Genomic DNA, 23964 nt, shown 5'->3' on the forward strand with positions numbered 1-23964 from the left:
GTTGAATCAGGGCCTACATCAGCATGGGAGTGAGCTATTAAAGATACAGAAAAGGGGAGGGAGAAATGCTAAGCTACGATGTGAAAGCTGTGTTGAAAACTAGGAGAACAACTGCTAACTTTAGCTTACCCCTTCAAGAAATCAAATGGCAACTAATATGGAAAGGAACAGTAACACTTAAAGATGAACTTGAGGATAATATGCCCCACATTGAGGTAGGCAGCCTGTTTCCATAACAGAGCCAAGGGGGCTAAAACAGCCATTCAAATACAAAAGTAGCACACCTGCCTCACCAAAATCTAGGGACTAACCCTCCCCACCCCCCTGTGCAAAATGAACTGCACAGCACTGTCTTGGGTAAGAGCCATGAAACCAGGCTTCTTGTTACATCTTTTCTTCCTTCCTTCCACTCTTTGTTGCAAGCTCCTCTGGAAAGATTCCTTGCTTAAACTGTTTTCTAGCCCCCTGCAGGACACAAACAAACATTGAGCTGTTAAGCACAAGTACAGTGTGGCACTGGGCCACTGGCAACAAGTTCATCAGCTTGTCTACCCAGCAGCTACAAGGCAAGCAATAGAACTGGGCAAATAGTGTACAAATAATGGAGGGCCTAATTCACCCCTGCATTTGTCCAGTTTTACATGAGTGGGAATCCACGGATTTCTTAAGGGAGGTAAGTGTTCAGATTTTTAAACAAACTATTTTTGACTAGTTTTGTGCCCTACAGATAATTCCAGCGAATGAGTTTTGCTGGCAGGAATATTTGCCGAAACAATGAATTTCAAGTGACTATTACAGAATTTTACTGGAAAGCAAATTTCAAATTCATAATAATCAGGGAAGTATCGGCTTTTCATTGACCTCAAGAAATCAAATATGATTAATGCTATATAGATCATTAATTCCAGTGCTCCTGGAAATTGATTGAAACAGACTGCAAAATCTGTAGTGCTCCAGAAAAGGCTCTGTGAATTATGGATGGTCCAACAGGCACAATTGGATGTATGCCGATGTATCCTATTGCTGCCCAAATGGTTTGACCTGGTTTGTATTTTTTTAGACTTACTTTGTTGTCTGGCTGTTTTGCTGTTGATGGAGATTCTGATCGCTTGCAGTCCTTATTTGTTCTTGTTGAATTGGTGGTGGCATGTTGATTTGCTGCTGCCTTTTGAAACTTGACACCTTGGCAAAGAGAATATCAACTCATAGTTATATAGTGCCTCCACCTTCCATCCAGAAGAATTCCCAAATGGCTTACAGATTTCCTACCTTGCATCAATACATGCTCAGAGGGAAGGCTGCCATTGTCAGGTTCTTTCCATCCCTAATGCCTTGGGGGTGGTTCTCATTTTGGTACACTGTGAGTAGTCAGTTTTGTTTTGTGACTAATACTGGCCTGCATCATAACTACTGCGGAAGTCCAGAATCTAGCCCAAGGTCAAGACTGCTCACGTGTCTCTTCAAATGTGTTAAAGACAAACACTATATGACAGTGCAGATGAAGCCATTATTACACCACTAACAAACCAGCAAGGAATGATCCATTTGAAATAATACTTTGCACTTACGCTACCTGATTCAAAGACCAGTGACTTCAGTGGGAAGGCCCCTATGGATTTCAACAGGCTCTGGGTCAGGTTCATATAGCACTTTACACCTGTACATCTCAAAACACTTTACAAAGGTGGGTAAGCATTAATATCTCCATGTCACGGGCGGGGACACAGAAAGGTTAAATGTCTTGCCGTAAAACAGTGGCAAGCTTGGAATTAGAATTCAGGAATCCGAACTCTCAGCCCCCTGCTTAAATCCCTGCGTGAGATGAGGCAAAACATGCTTACTCTGTTTCCAGGCATGTTCCGCAGCTTTCGGGGCTGTCAGCATGGCAAAAGGATGCAATGAGAGGTTGAAAGGGTGAATCCGGTGACCCTGGAAGGACAGTAGCACTTAGAGATTAATGAGAAATTGCACAATTGTTTGTCTATTTTATAGTCTTTACAGTCCTGAATATGTTGTTACAAATCACTGGTATTTTCCCTTGGATCACATCCATTTTTCTGAACTGTTCACTTCTAATTTTTCCCATCCTCTTTTGCCCTCTCCCAGAGGCTTGGCAGTGCTGATATCCTTTGTTAGATAGCTCCTGCATCTCTTGGTTTAGGTGTTCTAGTCAGGTCTGATTTTGTGCCCATCACCATGATATTTGGGAACCTTCCAGCAAAGCAATGTGGAAAGATTTGCATATAAACAAAAAAACAGGCAGACAGAGGCTCTGACTATATTATTATAAAAGCAACTTTGCTACCTCATCACCAGCAAGAATCTATCCCTGAGCTACACAGTACTCACTATTCGGAGAGAGGTGTTGCTCCAAGCATCACCGCTAATTTCAGAGTGACAGCAGATGAGAGGAAACCCAGCATAACAGCTTCATCTGAAATCTCTCCTTGTCTCCACCAGAAGCAGATCAGGACCTCCAGCCATGGGAATACCAACCAAAGTGGCAGCACTATGGGAAATGGCATGAGCAGGCACTTTGGGAAATCTGGCAAGAAAATCTGCTTTAACTGCTGCACTCTGCAGAGCCCCCACTTCGAAGAGAGGTACAGAGCTTCCCAGGCCATAAAACAAACAGAACATCCCTGGGTCAAGTGGAACCCCCATCATACAACTCCTAGGAAACTCCACAAAACAAACTGGAAGGAATTTCCGTCCCCCTATTTGGGAACAACAAGAATGAGGAAATTTGGTTAATGTCACCTTTTTTCTACACATTACGTGGCTGTTCCCGAACATAGTAGTAACCCTATCCAGACACCAGATGGCAGTCCATATTAATAAGGCCAGGCATGAATGATTTGTTTTATAAGTGCTCCGGAGCCATTGCTAATTATATGGTTTATTATAATCTGATTACAATTCCACGGTAACTTTGGCAGTTGCTCTGGTAACACTTACTTTAAGCCACACCAAGTATGTTAGAACTACCTATAGACTACCGCAGTGCGCTGCTGGAACAGGCAGGAGCTTTCCTAATACTTTCACAGTCATGAACTCAAGTCTGCAAAGACTGAATTTGAAGTACGGAAGCAATTACTAATGTAGGCCCAGATTTTCTCCTATGTTGAGGTCTGCTTAGCAGGGCCATCAGGGAGAAAGTTTTTTACCTCTGATCCTCCTGGTCCATCTATGCTGACCCTGGCATACCAGCATAAATGAGAGCATCTCCAGGGCTGCTCTAATTTAGGCCAGCTGGCTGGGGGCCCTATGGGACCTTGTTCCAGCAGTGAATTTTTATAGCCCAGGCACACGCTGCCCTGTCCTGGCACACTCCAACATGTCCCTTCCCCCCCACCAGGGAGTAGAGGGAGCAGTTGGAGTCAGCTACCACTTGCTGCCAGCTGAGAGCTCTGCTGTGCTGAGGGAATTCTACTTGGGCTACAGCTCCCATTGACTTCCCTTCCATGGTGCAGGATGCAGCTCCTGGTGCTGGGATCCTATCAGAGAGACAAGCTATACAGGGTTGACACGTGGCTGGAAGATCTATAATCAGAACTGATAAACTCTGTATTAGATAGCCCTTTTCATAGATAGATCTCAGAGTGCTTCACGGGTAGGGAAACTGAGGCACCAACTTGCCCAGTATCACCCAGAAGACCTGTGCTGGCAATGCTGTAGGCAATTTGGCAAGTGGCATACTTTCCTTTTGAGTTAACACTAAATCCATGTATCAGCATGGTCCACTGTGCTCTCAGAAGTGCCATCTCAGAAAACTGAGGTCCTGGCCACTTGTGGCTATTAAAAATCACATATGGGTACCTTTGTGGCACTGGTCTAGCAAAGCACTTAAGTACACGCTTAAAGTTAAGCATATGAATAGTCACCCTGAAGTCAGTGGGGAAACTCACATGTCTAACCTTGAAAAGAAAAGGAGTACTTGTGGCACCTTAGAGACTAACAAATTTATTTGAGCATAAGCTTTCATGAGCTACATCCGATGAAGTGAGCTGTAGCTCACGAAAGCTTATACTCAAATAAATTTGTTAGTCTCTAAGGTGCCACAAGTCCTCTTTTTCTTTTTGCGGATACAGACTAACACGGCTGCTACTCTGAAACATGTCTAACCTTGAGCATGTGCTGAAGTGCTTTGCTTTACTAAGCCACTAAGATTGGAGTATTACCGTAATATTCTAGCTTGGAAGCTGGGGCCTAAAACCAGTGATGTCCGCTGAATGCTTGTTGTCTGTGCTGTATATACAGTAGCTCAGTTACTGAGTTACTAGGAGAACACATTCAGATATATTTGGTGTCTATTGGTATCAAGTCCTGTGCAGACAAAATAGATCAATTTTCTTTTTCTATCCTTTAGCCCAGGGATTATCTTCAGCTGGTGCGCAGAGGAAAAGTACAGGAGAAAGACAATCGGCTCCCTCTCGGGAACAAGACCAGCTCCCTGAAGGTCAATTACACAAACACAGAAAGCTTTTGTATGTTGATGCCAGTCTTACACTGGCGCTTTGTTGTTCACTTCAGCTGTTGAGGTCCCCTCTCAGGGAAACTGGTGACCACTGAGTTATCTTTCTCTCAGAGTCCTTTATGCCAGATATTAAACCATCATCAGAACAGGAGAGTCTTCTAAAACACTCATCAATAACCTAAACAATACAGTATTTCTGCCAGGCATTTATGTACACTTTAGTCTATTGGTCTCAGATAAGAAAAGGAAGTTTATAAGATTGGTTTCTTAGACAGGAGATGGTCCAGTGGTTACGGTACTAGGCTGGGACTTGGGAGACCTAAATGTAATTTCCTAGTATGCCAGTCTCTCTGTTCCTCATCTTTAAAATGGGAATAATGGCACTTTGCTATCTTACAAGGGTATTGGCAGGGTAGATAAAGATTGTGAGCTTTTTTTTGTGATACGTTTTTCATTTTCCATGACATTTTCAGCAGCGTTTTTCACCACTTTTTTTTTGTTACCAAAACTTTAATTGAAGTCACTTTTGAAATTTTCCATTTACAATAACTGGTGGTAAGAAAATGTGGTTTTAGGTAAACAGAAAATTTTAGATAAAAAAGTTAGTCCAAAATATCACCAAAAATTTCATGGAAAAATTGTATGTTGACGATTTTCCATAAAAACATTAATTTTTGAAAAAAAGGCCATTTTTGGGTGAAAAACATTTTGTGCCAAAAATGTTGACGATCTCTAGGCTCAGACGCGTGACTGCATGTGAGGAGAGTTCCACCAGGTAATGTGAGGACTTAATTGGGTCCATTATTTTTATCTTCCGGGGGAAAGGCTGAATAACTTAGGCCTGATCCACACTAAGAAATTAGGGCCGTATAACTCTGTTGCTCAGGGGTGTGAAAAAGCCACAGCCCTCAGCGATACAGTTAAACCGGTCTGACCCCCAGTATAGATGGCGTGAGGTTGATGGGAGACCTGGCTACCGCCTCTCGGGGAGGTGAGATCTCATCTGGAATACTGTGTGCAGTTCTGGTCTCCTGTGTTTAAGAAAGATGGATTCAAACCGGAACAGGTGCAGAGAAGGGCTACTAGGACGATCCAAGGAGAGACTCAAAGAGCTTGGCTTGTTTAGCCTAACAAAATGAATGCTGAGGGGAGATGTAACTGCTGTCTATAAATACACTAGTGGGATAAATACCAGGGAGGGAGAAGAGTTATGTAAATTAAATGCCAATCTGGACACAAGAACAAATGGATATAAACTGGCCACCAACAAGTTTAGGCTTGAAATTAGATGAAGGTTTCTAACCATCAGAGGAGTGAAGTTCTGGAACAGCCTTCCAAGGGGAGCAGTGGGGGCAAAAAACCTAACTGGCTTCAAGTCTGACCTTGATAAGTTTATGGAAGGTATGGTATGATGAGACTGCCTACAATGGCATGTAGCTGATCTGCAACTGCTTGTAACAAATATCTCCAGCAGCGAGTGATGGGACACTAGATGGGGTGGGCTCTGAGTTAGCACAGCAAATTCTTTCCCAGATGTTTGGCTAGTGGGTCTTGCCCACATGCTCAGGGTCTAACTGATCAACACATTTGGGGTCAGGAAGGAATTTTCCCCGGGGTTAGATTGGCTTGGGGCATGGGTCACTCACAGGTTTAAATGAGTGTAAATGGTGGATTCTCTGTAACTTTTGAAGTCTTTAAATCATGATTTGAGGACTTCAGTAATTCAGCCAGAGGTTAGGGGTCTATTAGGCGTGGGTGGCTGAGGTGCTGTGGCCTGCAATGTGCAGGAGATCAAACTAGATGATCATGATGCTCCCTTCTGGTCTTAAGGTCTACGAGTCTATGAAGTGGATTATCTCCTGTGACAGAAGAAGCCCTCCCATCGGCGTAGTAGGGAGTATCTTCTGGAAGCGCAGCAGCGCAGCTGCAGTGTTTTCAGTGTGGACAGACTTAGTGGAAATGCCTTTACTTCCCCGCCTTTGTGAACAGTTTTAATTCCAAAGTGAAATTAAATTAAATGAGTTGGGCAGACTCAGCTAAACTCCTGCCACACGTGAGTCCATGCTACAAAAGCATGACATGCAATGGATCAAATTCTTCCCTGACTTATGCCCCATGCAAGTCCAAGGAGTGGAGTCTCTGGCACCAGATGTCAACAGAGGTTGTCAGTCGAGGCAGAATTTGGTCTACTATGCTGTGCTGCTGAGGAGAATCAGGACACAGATGGTATAGAAGTGAACTCTCTCTCACATGTGGAGAGGTTGGTCTTCCCAAAGCTGGGGGTACTGTTGGGAAGCTTGCATACCACCTCCTGGGTCTACGTGGCCTTAGTGTATTAAGAAGCCTCCATCTGCCTTGCTACCAGCCCTTAAATTGAGTTTAAACTCTCCTGACTAGCTACCCACTTGTAGCCTGCAAGGCCCCTTTAGAGTCAAATCCAACTGTGGCATTAGTTTGGCCCTTCCATATGTTAGTTTCTGTCCGTATTCCGTTTCTCCAGTAACTTGCTTCCTCCTTGTGTGAAAGGAAGAGTGGTCATGGCCTCATTCTACAGCTGATAACATGGCCAGAACTGGTTGTATTGTCAGATAGGCATTGAGGAACCATTTACATATCAGGTATGTCTACACAGCAAAGAAAAACCCGCAGCTGGCCCATGCTAGCCAACTCAGGCTTGTGGGGCTTGGGCTGCAGGGCTGTTTCGTTGCTGAATAGAGTTCTGGGCTTTGGCTGCAGCCCAAGCTCTGAGATCCTCCCACCTCGCAGGAGCCTAGAGCCTGGGCAGCCTGAGTCAGCTGGCACGGGCCAGCTGCAGGTGTCTAGTTGCTGTGCAGACATACCCTACAAGTCCCTCACTGCTTGTGCATGGCTGCTGCACGTTTACAAATTCCATGTTCTAGAAACTAAGCGCTTCTGTAGCGTGGCTGGGACAACACGGTTAATGTTGGGGGATTGTGTTGTAGCCCAGGTTGCCCCAAGCATATGATCACCTAGCACTAGGGCTGATCGAAAACAGTCAGAGTTTTTGAAATTTTGACAAATTTTTAACAAACAAGTTCACTAAAATGTTTGTAGTTTTTTTTAACCAACTGTGCCAAAACCATGCAAGACAACAATGCGCTGCTACAGTAAGATTCATAGTATTGCCTCGCCCTTAAAGACAGGGAGCCAGATTCTCAGCTGGTGTAAATGGGTGTGGCTAGCTTGAAGTCAAGGCAGCTCTGTCAGTTTACATCAGCTGAGAGTGTGACCCAGTGTTCTGCTGTGCGCCTCCCCAACACTTCAGTGACAGGGAGGATCTTTACTTTGACAACAATCTGTACCCGTTATTTCAAACCATTAAAAAAGGCCTCTGTTTGCACCCAGAATTTTGTATGTGCAATTTTGAGAGGCTCCGCACCTGGACTTGCATGTGGAATCAGTGGTTCCATATCTAACCACAACTGACATGCAGTAATCAGAGTTGAGGGGTCAAAAACTTCATCTGACTGCAATTAGAAGCAAACTGAGAATCTGGATTGAGCCCACTTTGGACATGTGTCCTTCCTCGTTCCAGATGCTGCTCTTGTGCCAGTGCAGTCTCATGTTCTTAGGTGGATATGGAGTGTTTTACTATGAAACAAAATTAGTGGATGTAGAATTAATTTAATAATTAATGAGCTTCTGGAATGCACCCATTTTACTACTGATGTTTGCTGACTGCAGCTGATTCATGAGCCTCTGGTGGAAGTGTAAAAAGCAGTTCATCAGTTGCTGAGTTTACGAAATGCATCATCATGAGTGGCAGGAGCCAGAAGAGATTGGTTCTCTAATGAACCCACATCACTACCTGGCTGGATATTCAGTGGACCATACTGAAAATGCCTTATGTTCCTGACAAAGTTGCAGTCTAGCTCCTGATTCTGCCCCTGATTAATTTCAGCAGAACTTCTCACATACTTAAAGTTAGGCACATGCTTAAGCCCCTTGCTAACTCAGGATCTCTGTCTCCAAACTCAGATCATTTTGTCGGGACGTACCAGGCCCTCTCCTATGAGCTCAGCAGTGCCAAGATGCCTCTTCACTCTCACCTCAGCAACTGCAACTCCCTCCAGGTAATGTGGCTTTATGATGACATTTGAACCCCAATTATAGGCTGGAATTTTCTCCTGTTCAAGTCAACAGAAAAACAGATTTTAATGGAGTAGGATCAAGCCCTATGTGTGGCCATGATACCTGATCAGGGGAAGGGGGAGATCTCAATAGCTCCTCAGGTCCTTACATGTGATCCCACAAGGAAGTTCTGCTAGGTTTCACTTCAAGGGGGATGTTCACAGCTATGGGTATGGTGCAGAGAGGTGCAAAGATGTAAATATCAGATTCCTAAATTTGCCTAAGATTTCTGGGACTGAGGAAGGATGTTTTTTTGGTTAAAGCACAGGACTGAGCCTCAGAAGTTCTGGGTTCAACTGCTGGCTGTGCCATAGATTTCCTATATGGCCTTGGGCTTGTCACTGAATCTCTCTTTATGGCTGGTCAACCGTCTGCAGAACAGGGATGATGATGCTTCCATTCTCCCACTCTCTCTGTCGCTCTACTTGGATTGTAAGATCTTAAGGGAAGGCTCACACTCTCGTTATCTGCACAGTGTCTGGCACAATGCAGGCTCCAGTTCAACTCCATACCCTCTAGGCACCACTGTAATACAAACAACAAAATCACAGTCCCAGTCCTATCAGTTTGCTCAGTGTAACAGCTCATGCACAACTTCTATAGGACTTGTAAGTAACTGCACCCTCCAATGTAGTTCACTTCATTTCCGTGGCCTCTTTTTGGCATCACTATAAAGAGAGAACCTACTGGATCTCTGAAGGGGAAAGACCTTGGGAGGTCAGAGGATGGCACTCACACCTGCTTGTCCATCTCTTTTTGACCCCTTCCAGTAGGAGGCTGTCTGGTCCTGCATTCGATGGAGTAGACATTGAACCTTCTTTGAACAAATGTCAGAGGAAGACAACACCTACACAAGAATGAGACTCATTGACCGAGGTGCAAAGCAAGGCCTACCTTTTGTGCCTATCCCAGAGGTGGCTTCTTCAACCAGTCCATTGATCTTATTCAGCTGGCTAAAAACAAAATACTGTCCCTACAGTCTTCAGTGATCAAGCGTTCACTGCAGACCACATATGGTGCAGCAAGTGTGTGTGTGCACTCCAAGTTTTAATTCAATATGTGGCTTGATTGGCAAGGCAGGGAATCTGAGTCCACAACTCAGGCATCTCTGTAACAGGATAAGGGTTAGATAAGTGATTAGACTTTATAAATAGCTCACTCCCAGTGGCCTCGTGTCTATTATTTGTCTTGGTGTGGTTGTGTATTTCAGTGTGGAGCAAAGAAAATAATAGCATTTTGAAAATGTTTGATCGTTTTAAAACACAGGTCCCCATACAGCCAAGCAGCCAGCCCTAGAAATGCCAATGTCTTCGGTTGATCCTGCAAGTTGTTAAGCAATCTGTGTCCAGTCCAGCACAACACTTACCAAGTGTAACTTGACAGGACTACACCTGTGCTTAAAGGCAAACATGTACTTCAGCGCTTTGCTGTACCACAGCCAGGGAGCTCAGCATATTGCAGGAGCATTTTGAGCCTAGGTTTTTTTTAAATAGGTTTGGGTCTAGGACTTTTAGTTTTGTTGGATCATACAATCGTAGGACTGGAAGGGACCTCGAGAGGTCATCTAGTCCAGTCCCCTGCACTCGTGGCAGGATGAAGTATTATCTAGACCAGACCTGACAGGTGTTTGTCCAACCTGCTCTTAAAAATCCCCTGTGATGGAGATTCCACAACCTTCCTAGGCAATTTATTCCAGTGCTTAACCACCCTGACAGGAAGTTTTTCCTAATGTCCAACCTTAAACTAATGGCTTGACATGCTGCCTTCCTAGCGTATAAGGCAAAAATGATTCATGCAGAAGATCTGCAAAATCTATATGAGAGGGAAGTGGCCTGAGGATTGGTAGGAAGAGACAGGCCAAGGGGGAAGTTCAGTTTGCCCCAGGAGATAATATTACTGCAGAAAGCTGTCAGAATTCAGTTTTCAACCGAATTAACTTGCTCTTGGCAAAAATCCACACATCAGCATAGCCAGATGTAAGCATTTCCATGGCTATTGTAGCACGCTGTACGAGAACCATCTGGAAATGGGGGAGGAGGGAGCTGTGGGATCCATCTCAGGCCTTAGAGTAACAGCCATGTTAGTCTGTATTTGCAAAAAGGAGTACTTGTGGCACCTTAGAGACTAACCAATTTATTTGAGCATAAGCTTTCGTGAGCTACAGCTCACTTCATCGGATGCAGTGAAGTGAGCTGTAGCTCACAAAAGCTTATGCTCAAATAAATTGGTTAGTCTCTAAGGTGCCACAAGTGCTCCTTTTCTTATCTCAGTCCTTGTTTACACCAGAAATTTGCCCCAGTTCCAGCTATCAGAGTAACACACACCTAGACATGGCAAACTAATGTAATGGTGGTGACCCCTGTTTAGCTTACTTCGAACTGGAAACACGCAATAAATGTTGCTCTCATGGCTAGCAACTAATGGCTGAAATCAAAGGAAATAAAATAGCCACATTTTGGGGTGTGGGGGGAGACACAAACTTCCCGCTTCACGGTTTACCAAACTCGAATGATTGGAGATTAGGGTTAGACCTTCATGGGAGACAAATTGTCCCACATCTGCATATTGTGGGGCTCCTGCACCTTCCTTTGAAGCATCTGGCAGTGGTCACTGTCAAAGACAGCCTTCCGAACTAGCTGCACCACAGGTCTGATTTACTGTTTCAATTCCTATGGAAATCCTCAGTGCAGATAAGGCCTGAGAGTGAAAAGTGCTTCAAAAAGTTTTCTGCACATGTCCAGCCAGCTGTAGTACAGATTCTCATGTTTGGATCAGTGCAGCGTCCTGATTTTCCCCTGTACAGTAAATGCATTTAAAAAAAATTCTCTTCAGCAGGTGGGTGGGGAACTAGGAAGCAGGGGTGCTGGAACAATTTGTATAGTGGGGCTGCTGAGAGCCATTGAACCAAACTGTAAACCCCCAGCACCACTAGTTCCAGCACCTATGCTAGGAAGCTTGTATTGTTATTATCATATGCCACTCAGTATATCTGTGTGATATTACCCTGCCTGAATACATAGATCAAAAGGGGTTGCTGAATAAACCAGGCAGAAAAGGTACAACAAAGGCCTAGGTAAGGAGCATCCCCTCAAATACGAGCCAGGTTTCTAGCCCTGGAAAGGAGACTTCTCAGACCCGACCCTGGCAACACGCTGAGAATCTGCAGTTTGCCAACTGCTGTCAGCTGACACAGAGACTGACTGGGAGTCAGGAGCTTGCTGTAACTTGGTGCCTAAGAGAGCAGAGGAGCACCAGGGCTAAGTCATCTCTGCCCTTGGGCTGAGCGGAAAGCCAAGCGGAGGAAAGACAGTATGCATGGATCTGTATTTTAAATCCATTGCCCTGAGTGCTGTGAATGGTTTGGCAAAATAAATCATGGTTTTTATTTTGGAGAAGCTGCTTCTGTGTCACTGCAAACAGTCACTGTCCACAGATTCCCACCAGGAAATTCTTGCTGGTGCCAAGCCCGCTGGGCCTGCTAGGTATCACGGTTGGCAACCAGAGGGCTGTAACCCAGAGAGCCAGTCAGAGTGATTGGATGCCGGAGTCCCACCTCAAAGGGAAGTGGAGGCACAGGCCTGTCCCTTGGAAGGGCTGTGCTTAGGGGACTGGAAGAGGATCTCAGAAAAGGCAGGCTGCCCAAGGACCATGACAAGGCGTTTGGAATGGAGCATGCTCAGAGTTTGGATGGCACGAGTTTGACCAGATTAATTAAGAACAGGATGAAACTATCCAGAGAATCCATCCCTAATATAGTTCCAGCAAACAAAGTGGAAACCAGTGAGCGGCAATTTAAAATAAAAGCCAGGCAGCCTACTCCACTCCATGGCCCTGGCCGGTATTTAACTGCTTGTAATGACTGCAAAAAGCTTATCAGTGTGGTGCTGGGTCAGCTCTCCTCCGCTCACTTCTATCAGAATCCCCACTGACCAGATAACCATAATTGCCTGCTGAGCAATGAAATCAGCTCTGTTTATTCACACAGGAGAGCGGGTATAAACAACAGCTGCTGCAACATAGACCCAGCTGATGCCAGCTTCAAACAATTAGAAAACAGCCTCCACAATCTTGCCACTCACTTTGGCAGAGCGGTGCCAGCGTGTTGCTGAGGGCCCCGTGCTGTAAATCTCAAAGACGTCTTCAATGGGGATGCTGTTCTGTGAAAGCAGGTCAGGAAAGGGGTTTAGTCCGTGGGGTGGGTATTTTTGGGTTTGAATTAATAAATACGTAGAATCCAGATGACACCCCGTCCTGTAGAGTCCTTACCAACTAGAAGGATTTTAACTTCCAGGGTTACCCTATGGGCTAGGTACCTGACATGAACATCTAGGGTTGCCTCATGTAGCTGCTATGGCCCCATTGACATTTGCTCCTGTGACCTTCTGCCACAGAGAAGACATAGTGGAACACAGCAGGAATCTGACTGAAGCAGAGCTAACGTGGGGCCTAAAACATGTCATTGCATAAAGATCAGCAAAACTTGGGGCAAGAGCATTCTGCTACCAGGACTGATTCCATTGCTCCTTCATTAGATCTGTGGATCGCTGTGCATGTCACGGGATATACTGAAACATGGGGTTTGGTAGACCACTGTGTAGCTCTGACTTGATCATTGTGCTATAATTGTTCAGACTATTATTTTATCATCATTTTCTTTGATATTCCTTATGTTAAAAGCTGTTTGTGAGACAAGATATTCACCTCCCTAACCTTCCATCAGATTGCTACAAGCTAACGGTGCCTTATCTTTACTGTGTTTAACAAAAGGTTACAACTCCCATCCCTTGATGAAAATTAGACAGTTTTGTAACATTTAAAAATGTATGTACATTGCATTGCATGAACTCTCGCAAAATACACAGCATGTCTAGTATTTTGTTCATCTGGGAAGCTGCTGGAGAACAAGATCTTGCTATCATTATTGCTTCCTTACCATTAAGATCCCGGCATAAAATGATAAAATCATGGCTTCTCTCTCAGTTCGGTTGGGATAGATGTATCTGCTGTGAAGCGGCAAATTCCTATCCAGGATAATCAGAGGGAATATAAGTAAATGGGGTTAGCCTGAAAGATATTGGACCTGATTTATGCCTGAGTTACTCCAGTTTTACAGTGGTGTAAGTCCATTGCAGGATTGGGGCCTCCGTCTGTTTATACTCACCTTTTCCCTTTTGCCAGAGGACTTTGGGCTTCTGAATCATTCAACCACAGCAAAGCAACATTGATGGCCAAGTCGTAATGAGCCTGAAAACAGAACAGAAAGGAAGGATGGTGCAGGACTTAGGGCACTAGCCTCGGACTTGGGTCAATTTCCTACTCTGCTACAGACTTCCCATGTGACCGTGGGCAAGTCACTTAGGGCCAGATTGTTAATAGTATTTAGGAACCTAGTGGGCTTTTCAAAAGCACCAAGGTGCCTAAAACTCATTGATTTCAATGGGTGCTGGGCACGTCAGTACTTTAGAAATTCCACTAGGCGCCTAAATGCCTTTTAAAACTCTGGCCTGTAGTCTCTGTGCCGCAGTTCCCCATCTGTACGATAGCACTGTCCTACCTCACCTGGGGTGTGGTGAGGATAAATACCTTAAAAGCTGAGAGGTGATTGCATACCACCGTGATGTGGACCACATCCACCTAGACAAAAGAAAAGGAGGACTTGTGGCACCTTAGAGACTAACAAATTTATTTGAGCATAAGCTTTCATGAGCTACAGCTCACTTCATCGGCTGCATTCAGTGGAAAATACAGTGGGGAGATTTATATACATAGAGACCATGAAACAATGGGTGTTACCATGCACACTGTAAGGAGAGTGATCACTTAAGGTGAGCTATTACCAGCAGATCTCACAGATCTTGGGAGACTGGCCAGTCCTTGCTTACAGACAGCCCCCCAACCTGAAGCAAATACTCACCAGCAACCACACACCGCACAACAGAACCACTAACACAGGAACCTATCCTTGCAACAAAGCCCGTTGCCAACTGTGTCCACATATCTATTCAGGGAATGCCATCATAGAGCCTAATCACATCAGCCACACTATTAGAGGCTCATTCACCTGCACATCTACCAATGTGATATATGCCATCATGTGCCAGCAATGCCCCTCTGCCATGTACTTTGGTCAAACTGGACAGTCTCTACGTAAAAGAATAAATGGACACAAATCAGACGTCAAGAATTATAACATTCAAAAACCAGTTGGAGAACACTTCAATCTCTTTGGTCACTCGATTACAGACCTAAAAGTTGCAATTCTTCAACAAAAAAACTTCAAAAACAGACTCCAACGAGAGACTGCTGAATTGGAATTAATTTGCAAACTGGATACAATTAACTTAGGCTTGAATAGAGACTGGGAGTGGATGGGTCATTACACAAAGTAAAACTATTTCCCGATGTTTATTCCCCCCTCCATCTCCTACTGTTCCTCAGACGTTCTTGTCAACTGCTGGAAATGGCCCACCTTGATTATCACTACAAAAGGTTCCGCCCCCCACCCCGCTCTCCTGCTGGTAATAGCTCACCTTAAGTGATCACTCTCGTTACAGTGTGTATGGTAACACCCATTGTCTCATGTTCTCTATGTATATAAATCTCCCCACTGTATTTTTCACTGAATGCATCCGATGAAGTGAGCTGTAGCTCACAAAAGCTTATGCTCAAATAAATTTGTTAATCTCTAAGGTGCCACAAGTACTCCTTTTCTTTTTGCGAATACAGACTAACACAGCTGCTACTCTGAAACCATCCACCTAGATAGAATCCTAAATGCTATTTTGTAAAACGTGAAACATTGTGATCAGCTGCTGCAGGGGCTGTCTGAATAGGACACCCAGCTTAACCTGTTCTAGCACCTTATCATTGGCCAATCATGAATACAGCAAACATTGCCTCCAGGCAGGCTGAGCCCTGTGCCTACAGCTGAAGGCTACATTCCGGGACTTACATTTTGATGGTCTCTGAACAGAGACATAAAACTAAACGTTGGCGCTCATTCTGGGGCCTTCTGCCAGACATAAGAACAGCCACAAAGCTCCATCACAGAATGTGGCACCCCCAGAGCTGATCCTGGGGGAATACAATATGCTATGATAATTTAAAGGGACGCCATCAGCTTGAAAATCTAAAAAGCGTGCACCTGCGATCGGTACAAATAACACCCAGGGTGATTATAACTGAAAGGAGGGGGAAAAAAGCTGCTCTCTTTGTTACCTTCGTGCATTTGACAGCACTCTGGGCTAGATCATGGATTTGCCAGGAGCCCCAAGTAAGGTGCAGACCTGAGACGAGAGGAGCTCCACTTGAGTCCTGATTCTCCCTTGCCCCAAGGGAAAGAAAGCTGCACCTGCCCTTTGCCGGCACAGCTTACTTCTGCCTCTATGCTGGTTCATCTTCACTGGCTGGCGCCTTTGGGGAGGATGGAGTCTAGGCTTCATCTACTAGCCTTTCAAAAGCTCTTCCTTATCAACTTCACGTATTTTTCCCTAGCTGTACAATAGATGCTGAACTTTGTCACAGTTGACTGGTCACAATATCCTAGGACCATGTCATAGAACGCTTATAGGGCTATAAAGTGAATAATATTGGGCTTTGCCCACCTCTGACTTCTAGATTTTTTCCCTTTACAGCTAACGGTAGCAAGTGATCTCATAAAGATTAACTTCATCTATAAGTGAAAAGAAGCGCCACGCCTGCAACTGACTTCAGGTGAGTGGATCCCTGCAACCATGTAGAGTCATCATATTGCTAAAAACAAGTTTTCAGAGAAGTTTGTAAAATAATGGATATCTTCCATCTACAAGTGTAATAACAGGAAGAAATCCTGGCTCCAATAAAGTCAAAGGGAGTCTTGTACTTCACAAACATTACCTAACTAATCCTCACATGACAATCACCAAGTGGTAGGCTTCATAACTTAATTTTTTTAGCCTAGAAGGGATAATTATGAGCATCTAGTTTGATTTCCTGAGCAGCACAGGGCCGTGGAATGTTACCCAGGAATTTCTGCATCCAGACCAAGTAGTAAATAAGTATAACTTCCATGTTATAGATGGGGAAACTGAGGTGAAATGGCTTGGCTGGGCCAAAGAAGGCCTCATTAATCCTGTTTATGCTACTAAACCAACTGCTCTAAGCATTATTGTTTAATACAGTTGGTCCCCAAAGAATTACACCACATAGTTTGCTTCTGTCTGTTTGAATTAGATCCAATTGAGTTAATACCAGGTAAAATCAGCTAATTTTAGCTCTCATAAGGCAAAAGAGCTGGAGTAACATTTTCAAAAAGTGACTAAGTGACTTAAGAATATAAGAGTCTGGGGTCATTGAAAGTCAGTGGGATTTAGGAACCTGTCTCTTTTGAAAAGGCGATTTAGGTACTTTTGAAAATGTTATATGTAACTGATCTCTAGATAGTTTCCCTCTCTTCTAGATAAAACACATTTGTTTACGGATACTAGTAGCAAGTTATTTAACTGCATCAAGCCAGGCACCCTTCAGTTCTTTCATTCAGGAATTAAGAATGCAAGATTAGAATAAGAAGTTGTCTGGTTACCATGTCATCGAGAAAGGTGGGCTGCTGTCTTCCTTTTGGGTCGAATTCATTTTCCCGAAGTCTGATGCCGACATAATCGCCTCTAAAAGCAAGAGAGCAACTTGAGTTACAGTCGGTGCTGGACAATCCACTGCATTAGAAGATGGAGTAAGGCAACTCTCAAAAGCCAGCGTACAGACAGGGCTGTGTTTACTGTAGTTTATGAGCTTCACAATCTGCTGCAAGGTTCAGCAGGTATCCCAGCAGCCGATGGCAGCCTCCTTCTGACATGGAAAGCCTTTTATTTTTGCAATCTCAGCTTCTATCTCTATACTCGGAGCTATGGACCTGGCTGTCTGCATCCCCCAAAGGCTTAGAAAGAAAGGGAGAGGGCAATGGTAAGCAAAGTATTCAGACTGAAGTCCTGCTTGAGACAGGCTCCCCTGGCTCTTTGCTGGTGGTGCTGTTGCAATAAAAGCAATGAGCATACAGTAGGGATGTCACTGCACAACCACCAGCCTGAAAGGGCTGCTTTGCTGGGGTTTGGGTTTCTTATTCCTGGAGGGACTGAAGCTGCAACCTGTACTCAGATGGGGCATACTCACTCAAGCAGGGAGCCCCAGCGAAGTCAGGTGTGGGCCTCCTATTGAATAGAATGGAAGTTGAATTACATTCCTGGAGAAGTTTCAGGGTAGCAGCCGTGTTAGTCTGTATTCGCAAAAAGAAAAGGAGTACTTGTGGCACCTTAGAGTGGAAAAACTGAATGCATCCGATGAAGTGAGCTGTAGCTCACAAAAGCTTATGCTCAAATAAATTTGTTAGTCTCTAAGGTGCCACAAGTCCTCCTTTTCTTTTCATTCCTGGAGAAGCTGTACGTGTAGAGAAACCCAGACTCTCTGGATCTGAGAGTGTGACCTTCTACTATGTGCAGTAAAGGATGTAGCCTGCTGGCTTAAGGGCAGTAGCTCTAGTGCCCAGACCCGACCTCTTTGCATGGTCCAGGCACTAGGCAGGAACCATAACCCACACTGCCAGCATGAGTTCTCTATGTGCATAGCTCAGGGCAGTGGTAGGCTCTGAATTATGGTGGTTTATCTACCTAATGCATATCAAAGGAGGACAGTGGGAGCTGGCCAGCATCCCCAGGGAAGGCTTCCCATACTTTCCACAAGGGAAAGCCGGAGGACACGAATGGTATGTCAGACAGAACCTTTAGAATGCAGTCATTGCTAGCTATAGTGCAGTATGGGAACTACCTGGCAGTTGGTACTTACAAGAGTTTTTCAATCTCTTTTTTTAGACGTTTCCTTTCCATGGATGGGGGGTGTTTTCTAGTTGGGGGGGAGGCTGCCACAACTCAGACTGCTTACTAAGATCCAGCCTAAAGAGGGAAAGTAACAGAAAGACAGATCACTATGTATCAATATCACAACCACTGAACCAAAGCCACTGATGGATTAGCGCAAACTGTTTCAATATCCCTGCAAAAACATGGGCGCTGCAGAAGTGGCAGAGTAGTAGGACGCCAGTGGGGATGTAACAGGAAAGGAAAGCAGACAAGACGTTCTGGTAATACAGATAAACAACAACAGTAACAGTTCAGGGTATCTTTGTGCCAAGCCTTGAACGTGAGGACGAGGAGTTTGACCGTGATGTGAAATGTGGCGGGAAGCCAGTGCAGGGATTCAAGCCGGGAGGGGCGACATTTCTTTTAGGTAGGATGCCTATAAGCTTACGTGTTTCTAGAGCACCCATCACAGCAGCATCTAAAGGTTAAGTAATCTAGATGTGTCTAGTATTGTCCAGACAGGGCATCAGAACAGATCCTGCTCATCAACTCTCCCAGCTCTTAAAGCTTTTCCTGTTTCTTCAACCACTTAATGTGGGAGTAGTAGTAGTTCCTGAGTGACAGAACTGGAAAGGGGGGGGGCAAAGGAGATAATTTTGGTTGAATGGGTTGGAAAGAGAATAGGTTAGACAGGAGAAGGCTACAGCAGGCCAGGGTGGAGATAACAAGGGTATGGGCCAAAGTTATGGCAATGTTTTGTACACGGTTCACAAGTCAAATTTCATGCATTACTTCCCCTTGACCAGGTGTTTACAGAGTTCATGAAACCACAAACATTTACGTTCAAACATGTAGTGAGAACGCTGTTTATGTGTGTGTCTAATGTGCCCATCACCATTGTATTTAGGTGCCCTCTTTAATAGGCATAAAAAACGACAGCACTTATGTCCAGCATTAGCGTGCCCAAATGCCAACACAATTGCTTGCCACGAACCTATTAAAAGTAGCACAATGATTCCTATAAATATTCCGGGGCCAGATCCTCAGCTGCTGTAAATCAGTGTCATTTCATTTACTTCAATGAAGCCAAGAGGATTGAGATGATTTTTTCCAGCTGAAGCGTGGCCCCAATGTTTATTAACACAGCATTTAAGCACATTGTGGCTTGGCCAGATTGCATACACCAAATAAATAAATGCACCATTTTATTTAATTAAGGAGTGGGTTTCAAAACAGTTCAGAGCACGTCAGATTAAGGAATCCAAGGCCTCCCCTTGATCTTATTTTTAAAGCTGCTCAAAAAAATCACACCCTATCTTTCTGTCATTTGAGAGTCCCTCAGAAAAAGGGAATCCACTGATAACTGTAAACATGTTAAGAAAAATAATTATTTAGTTAATAATCCTACCGACAGGACTGTATACAGTCTTTTTACGCACGCACGCACACACACAGTCACACACACACTCTCACACACAGTATATGAGAAATAGTTCATTACCTGCGTCAGACTCTGTCTTGTACAATGATTATTAAAAGGATCGTGGCTTTGGAATCTCTCTATCTCGTGGTAGCTTTAGGATGGAATTTACTCTTGATGCTGCTGTTTCTCCTTTGCCCTGCTGCAGCTGAAGGAGACTAGGCTACTGCTTCTGCTTCGTACAAGACTGAAGCTTTCTTCTGTTGCTTAGAAACAATGCTCTGAATGCGAAGAAATAAAAAAATAAGTGTGTGCCCTAAGGTAGGGCTCTGGGCCTGGATTCTAAGTGATCCTTTTACATGTCCAGGCATTGGGTTTCGCAGGGGAATGGCTGGTCTGAAACACTGACGACTGGCTGACAAGAGAGATCGAGTCCCTCATTCTGAGCTGTGAGGAATCTAATGGTTGGTAAAAGTAGCTACCTGTACTAAGCAGATATGGGGGTTGAGGAGTGATAACTAACAAGGGGGAAATCCTGGTCCCTGGGAAGAAATGGCAACAGTCCCATTGCCTTCAATGGAGCCAAGATTTCCCCTCCAGAGACTAAGGCTAATGTGACTAACAGAATCACCCAACATTTTGACCCAGTTTATACTTATACTCGTGAGATTAGGAAAAGTTCAAAAAAGCAAACACACACCAAACGACCAAGAAAATTCCATCATTGCCACCCACTAAAATCTGGCTATGATATAGCTCATAAAAGACCATGGTAAACAGCAAATCATCAAACCAATTAGCTGGAAGGAAAGAAAGCTCAATCAGTTTATATTACAGTAGGTTTGCAATTTTTAATGTAAGACTAGAATTAGCAATACCTGTCCATGTACTATAGCCTGTTAATAGCAATTTCCCTCCATGTGGACCACACCTTGCCATAGGGGAAAGGCTTGTTCTGCTCCAGTGACCCTGAGAACTATGCCAGTGTGAGTTTTAACACCTGATAGGGCCACGCAAATTGGACAGGTCGAAGGGTAGGGAGCAGACGAAAAGAAGACCGCTGGTCCTCCAGCTTGGGGGTGGAGCAGTAGGCCAACAACCTATCCTTATAAAAGAGTTAAGTTACAGAAACACAAGGTAGCCATTCTGGCAAACAGCATGATAGAGCAGGATGGAGGAGCCTTGTTTGTGCCCTAGACTGGATTATAATGTTGCCTCTGATAGAAAGCTGGTTGGGATGGCCTAAAGAAATCCAATGTAAGAATCTCCATAATATCATCTGATTTACTGTCATTAGCTGCTGTCTAGTAAACACCCCATATTTTATGTACAGAATTGGTACTGTATTTTCTCTTCTTCATTTTCTTTCACCTCTTCACTATCATGCAATCTCTTGTTCCAAGTCCTATAGCTTCATGACCTTCGTTTTCCAGAACAGGACCTTTTACAAAACAGGTTCCAATCAGGTCCTCCATGTACCATAGGCTGTGTCTGTGCTAGTAACGGAGCTGGGTTCAACATCTGGGGCCTCAATCTGTTTGACACCAGTTTAACTCCATTGACTTTAGTGGAATTGCTTTAAGGAAATCAATCCATCCCTGAACAGAGTTGCAGAGGAGTTAACTCACTGAGCTTACTCATAATCCAACAATTCATGTGACATAGTGATCACAAGTTAATACATTCCTCAAAACCCATATGCAAAAGTAACAATGTGTATTATTTAGGGCTCTGGCAGAGAGTTGTCATTCAAATTCCCACAGTAGCATGAGGAAGATTCAGTCTATCTGTGTCACTATCATCTACACGTACCATTATGATTCTGTCTGCATTGCAGTTTTAAATTGCTATTCCTTAAGGAAACGTGCATAACTTTAATTGATTTTCTTTACTTCATTTTATGTTAAGCATTGGTTTCATATAATATTTGCTTGACAGTTCTACTTAAAACACCAACTGTTAGACGAGAGAATTTTGACTTGTTTAGAAAGTATTGATGTATTTGCCACCTGGGTCAAAATTTTATATAAACTATTTCTAAAAAATGTTCTTTTAACATGTGATTACATGTCATCCTTTCATCAGAAAGAGAGGAAACACACCATACTTGGATAGGTGCTGGATCCTGCAGTTTGGTCTATAGAAGTACAAAACCTAAATTTGGGGTCAAATTTGAGCTGAAAGAATTCCTTTAAAATAAGCTTCCGATTTTAGGAGGTTTTGTTATACTTCTATCGTTCATTTTAATGCTTTTTTAAAAAATACATAGTTTTTTCTACACTTCATACAAAAATGTTCTATAGTTTGCCAACCTCAAGCAGGGTGGATTAAAAATTGATGATTTAAAAATTAATCATTAAAAATTTATAAATACTTTTAATTAAATCAGATTTTGACGTTATTTAAATTATAATCTATTTTTAAAATAAACCTGTTTAAAATGAAATCTGAATTTAATACAAAATATGTTAAGTCCTACACTTATTACAGTCTCTTAAAACATTTAAATAAAAAATGAATATGCTGAATCCATGAGCCTCTCTCAAAACTTTGAGTTAAAAGCCTGCTTTTCTATACACAGAAAGAATCAGGGGGAAAACATCCAACTTTTGCGGTCAGGCATTCTAAATACGGCACAATGGGTTGTGTACTATATTAAGGGCTTGTTTTGCTTAATAAAAATAAATTTTATATGCTGTTTTTGTGTGTTTAATTAAATTCCGGTTACCGTCCTAATGTTGCTTGACACAAATCATGAGCCAAAAGTTAATTATCTAGTAAATAAGCAATATATCATTCACCACTTTCTAACATATGAAAATTGTACCATTAATTAATAAGGATCTGAAAATATTAAGCTACACAACTGTATAAATGAACATATATAACTATTGTGTACCCTTCTAGGCAGCAGAAAGATGTACCAAACCTAGTGCAAAGGCTCTATTAGTTGTAAATCAACATGTTTTAATGGTTATACAAACCATTGAGAATACACCTTTCTTTAGAAAATAACTGAGGTACAAATGGAAAAGCTGCTTAAAATCAGTGATTTAAATCAAAGCTTTTCACTTGGTGACTTAAATCATGATTTAAATGGTCTTGATTTAAATCAATCCACCCTAACCTCATGCATTCAGAAATCATGAATTTGGGGTATATGCTTTCTGGTGTTTGAGCCTTTAGATTCATATTTTGTAGCTGTTCTTCACACCCATGAGGACTAGAAACCTACTTACAAATAAATAAATAAAGCTGAGATTCTCACATGATCAAATGAAGCCAGAAGCTGGAGCTTTAAGAAAAAACAACAAATACCACGAGACACTAAAGAAAATCTCATGAATTGACAACACGGGTTCTGACTCTTCCTGACACACAGTTACAGTCTTCATTATGTAAGGGGACTGTTGCCCCCTTACTAACATTCAGTGGGGCTCCCAGTACTAAAAAGGGGGAAGGGTCGATGGGGCATCAGGACCCTGAGACTGACAGCCCCCAGGAACAATGGGGAGAGGCCAATGCTCCAGGTCAGCCTGAATGACAGGGCGAGCAGGCTAATCAGGGAGTCAGGAGGCCAGGGAGGTCCCGTCTTCCCTGTGAGCTGGAATTGCCTGGGTCAGACAGAGTCGGGCCAAGCTAAGGAGAAAGCAGGGGCCCAAGCTGAGCTGGGGAGCAGAGCTGTGCCAGATCCAGAGGGACCAGAAAAGCAGCCCAGAGAGAGCAGACCCTGTCCTGGGAGCAGAGCTGCAGCCCCAAAGCCAGAGGCACAGATCAGAGAGAGCAGACCCTGTCCTGGGAGCAGAGCTGCAGCCCCAAAGCCAGAGGCACAGACCAGAGAGAGCAGACCCTGTCCTGGGAGCAGAGCTGCAGCCCCAAAGCCAGAGGCACAGCCCAGAGAGAGCAGACTTTCCCTGGGAGGAGAGCTGCAGCAACCAGAGCCAGAGGGGCCAGAAAAGCAGCCCAGGAAGCAGGTCAGTGCTGGGAGCAGAGTCACAGAAGCAGCCTGCAGAGCAGACCTGTCCTGGGAGCAGAGCTGTAGCAACCAGAGGCAGAGGGGCCAAAGAAGCAGCCCAGGGAGCTGGAGG

The 23964-nt window shown here is 43.9% G+C and overlaps 1 protein-coding gene across 2 annotated transcripts; it reads right to left on the reverse strand.

The window, feature by feature from the left end:
- Positions 1-4: 4 nt before the first annotated feature.
- On the reverse strand, positions 5-20341 carry C11H2orf80 (chromosome 11 C2orf80 homolog). Of its 2 annotated transcripts, XM_074968023.1 has the most exons (9): positions 19958-20340; positions 18443-18549; positions 17190-17271; positions 13791-13873; positions 13563-13650; positions 12709-12786; positions 1842-1929; positions 1067-1182; positions 5-465 (listed from the first exon to the last, which is right to left on the reverse strand). In XM_074968023.1, the coding sequence occupies exons 2-9, from the start codon at positions 18481-18483 to the stop codon at positions 385-387; spliced, it is 657 nt and encodes a 218-aa protein (XP_074824124.1). In that variant the 5' UTR covers positions 18484-18549; positions 19958-20340; the 3' UTR covers positions 5-384. The 2 variants fall into 2 exon arrangements, with proteins under 2 accessions (XP_074824124.1, XP_074824125.1); XM_074968024.1 differs by lacking the exon at positions 12709-12786 and having other exon boundaries at positions 19958-20341.
- Positions 20342-23964: the final 3623 nt, after the last annotated feature.

The sequence above is a fragment of the Natator depressus genome, chromosome 11 (assembly GCF_965152275.1).
Source record: "Natator depressus isolate rNatDep1 chromosome 11, rNatDep2.hap1, whole genome shotgun sequence".
NCBI classification, from domain to species: Eukaryota; Metazoa; Chordata; order Testudines; family Cheloniidae; genus Natator; species Natator depressus.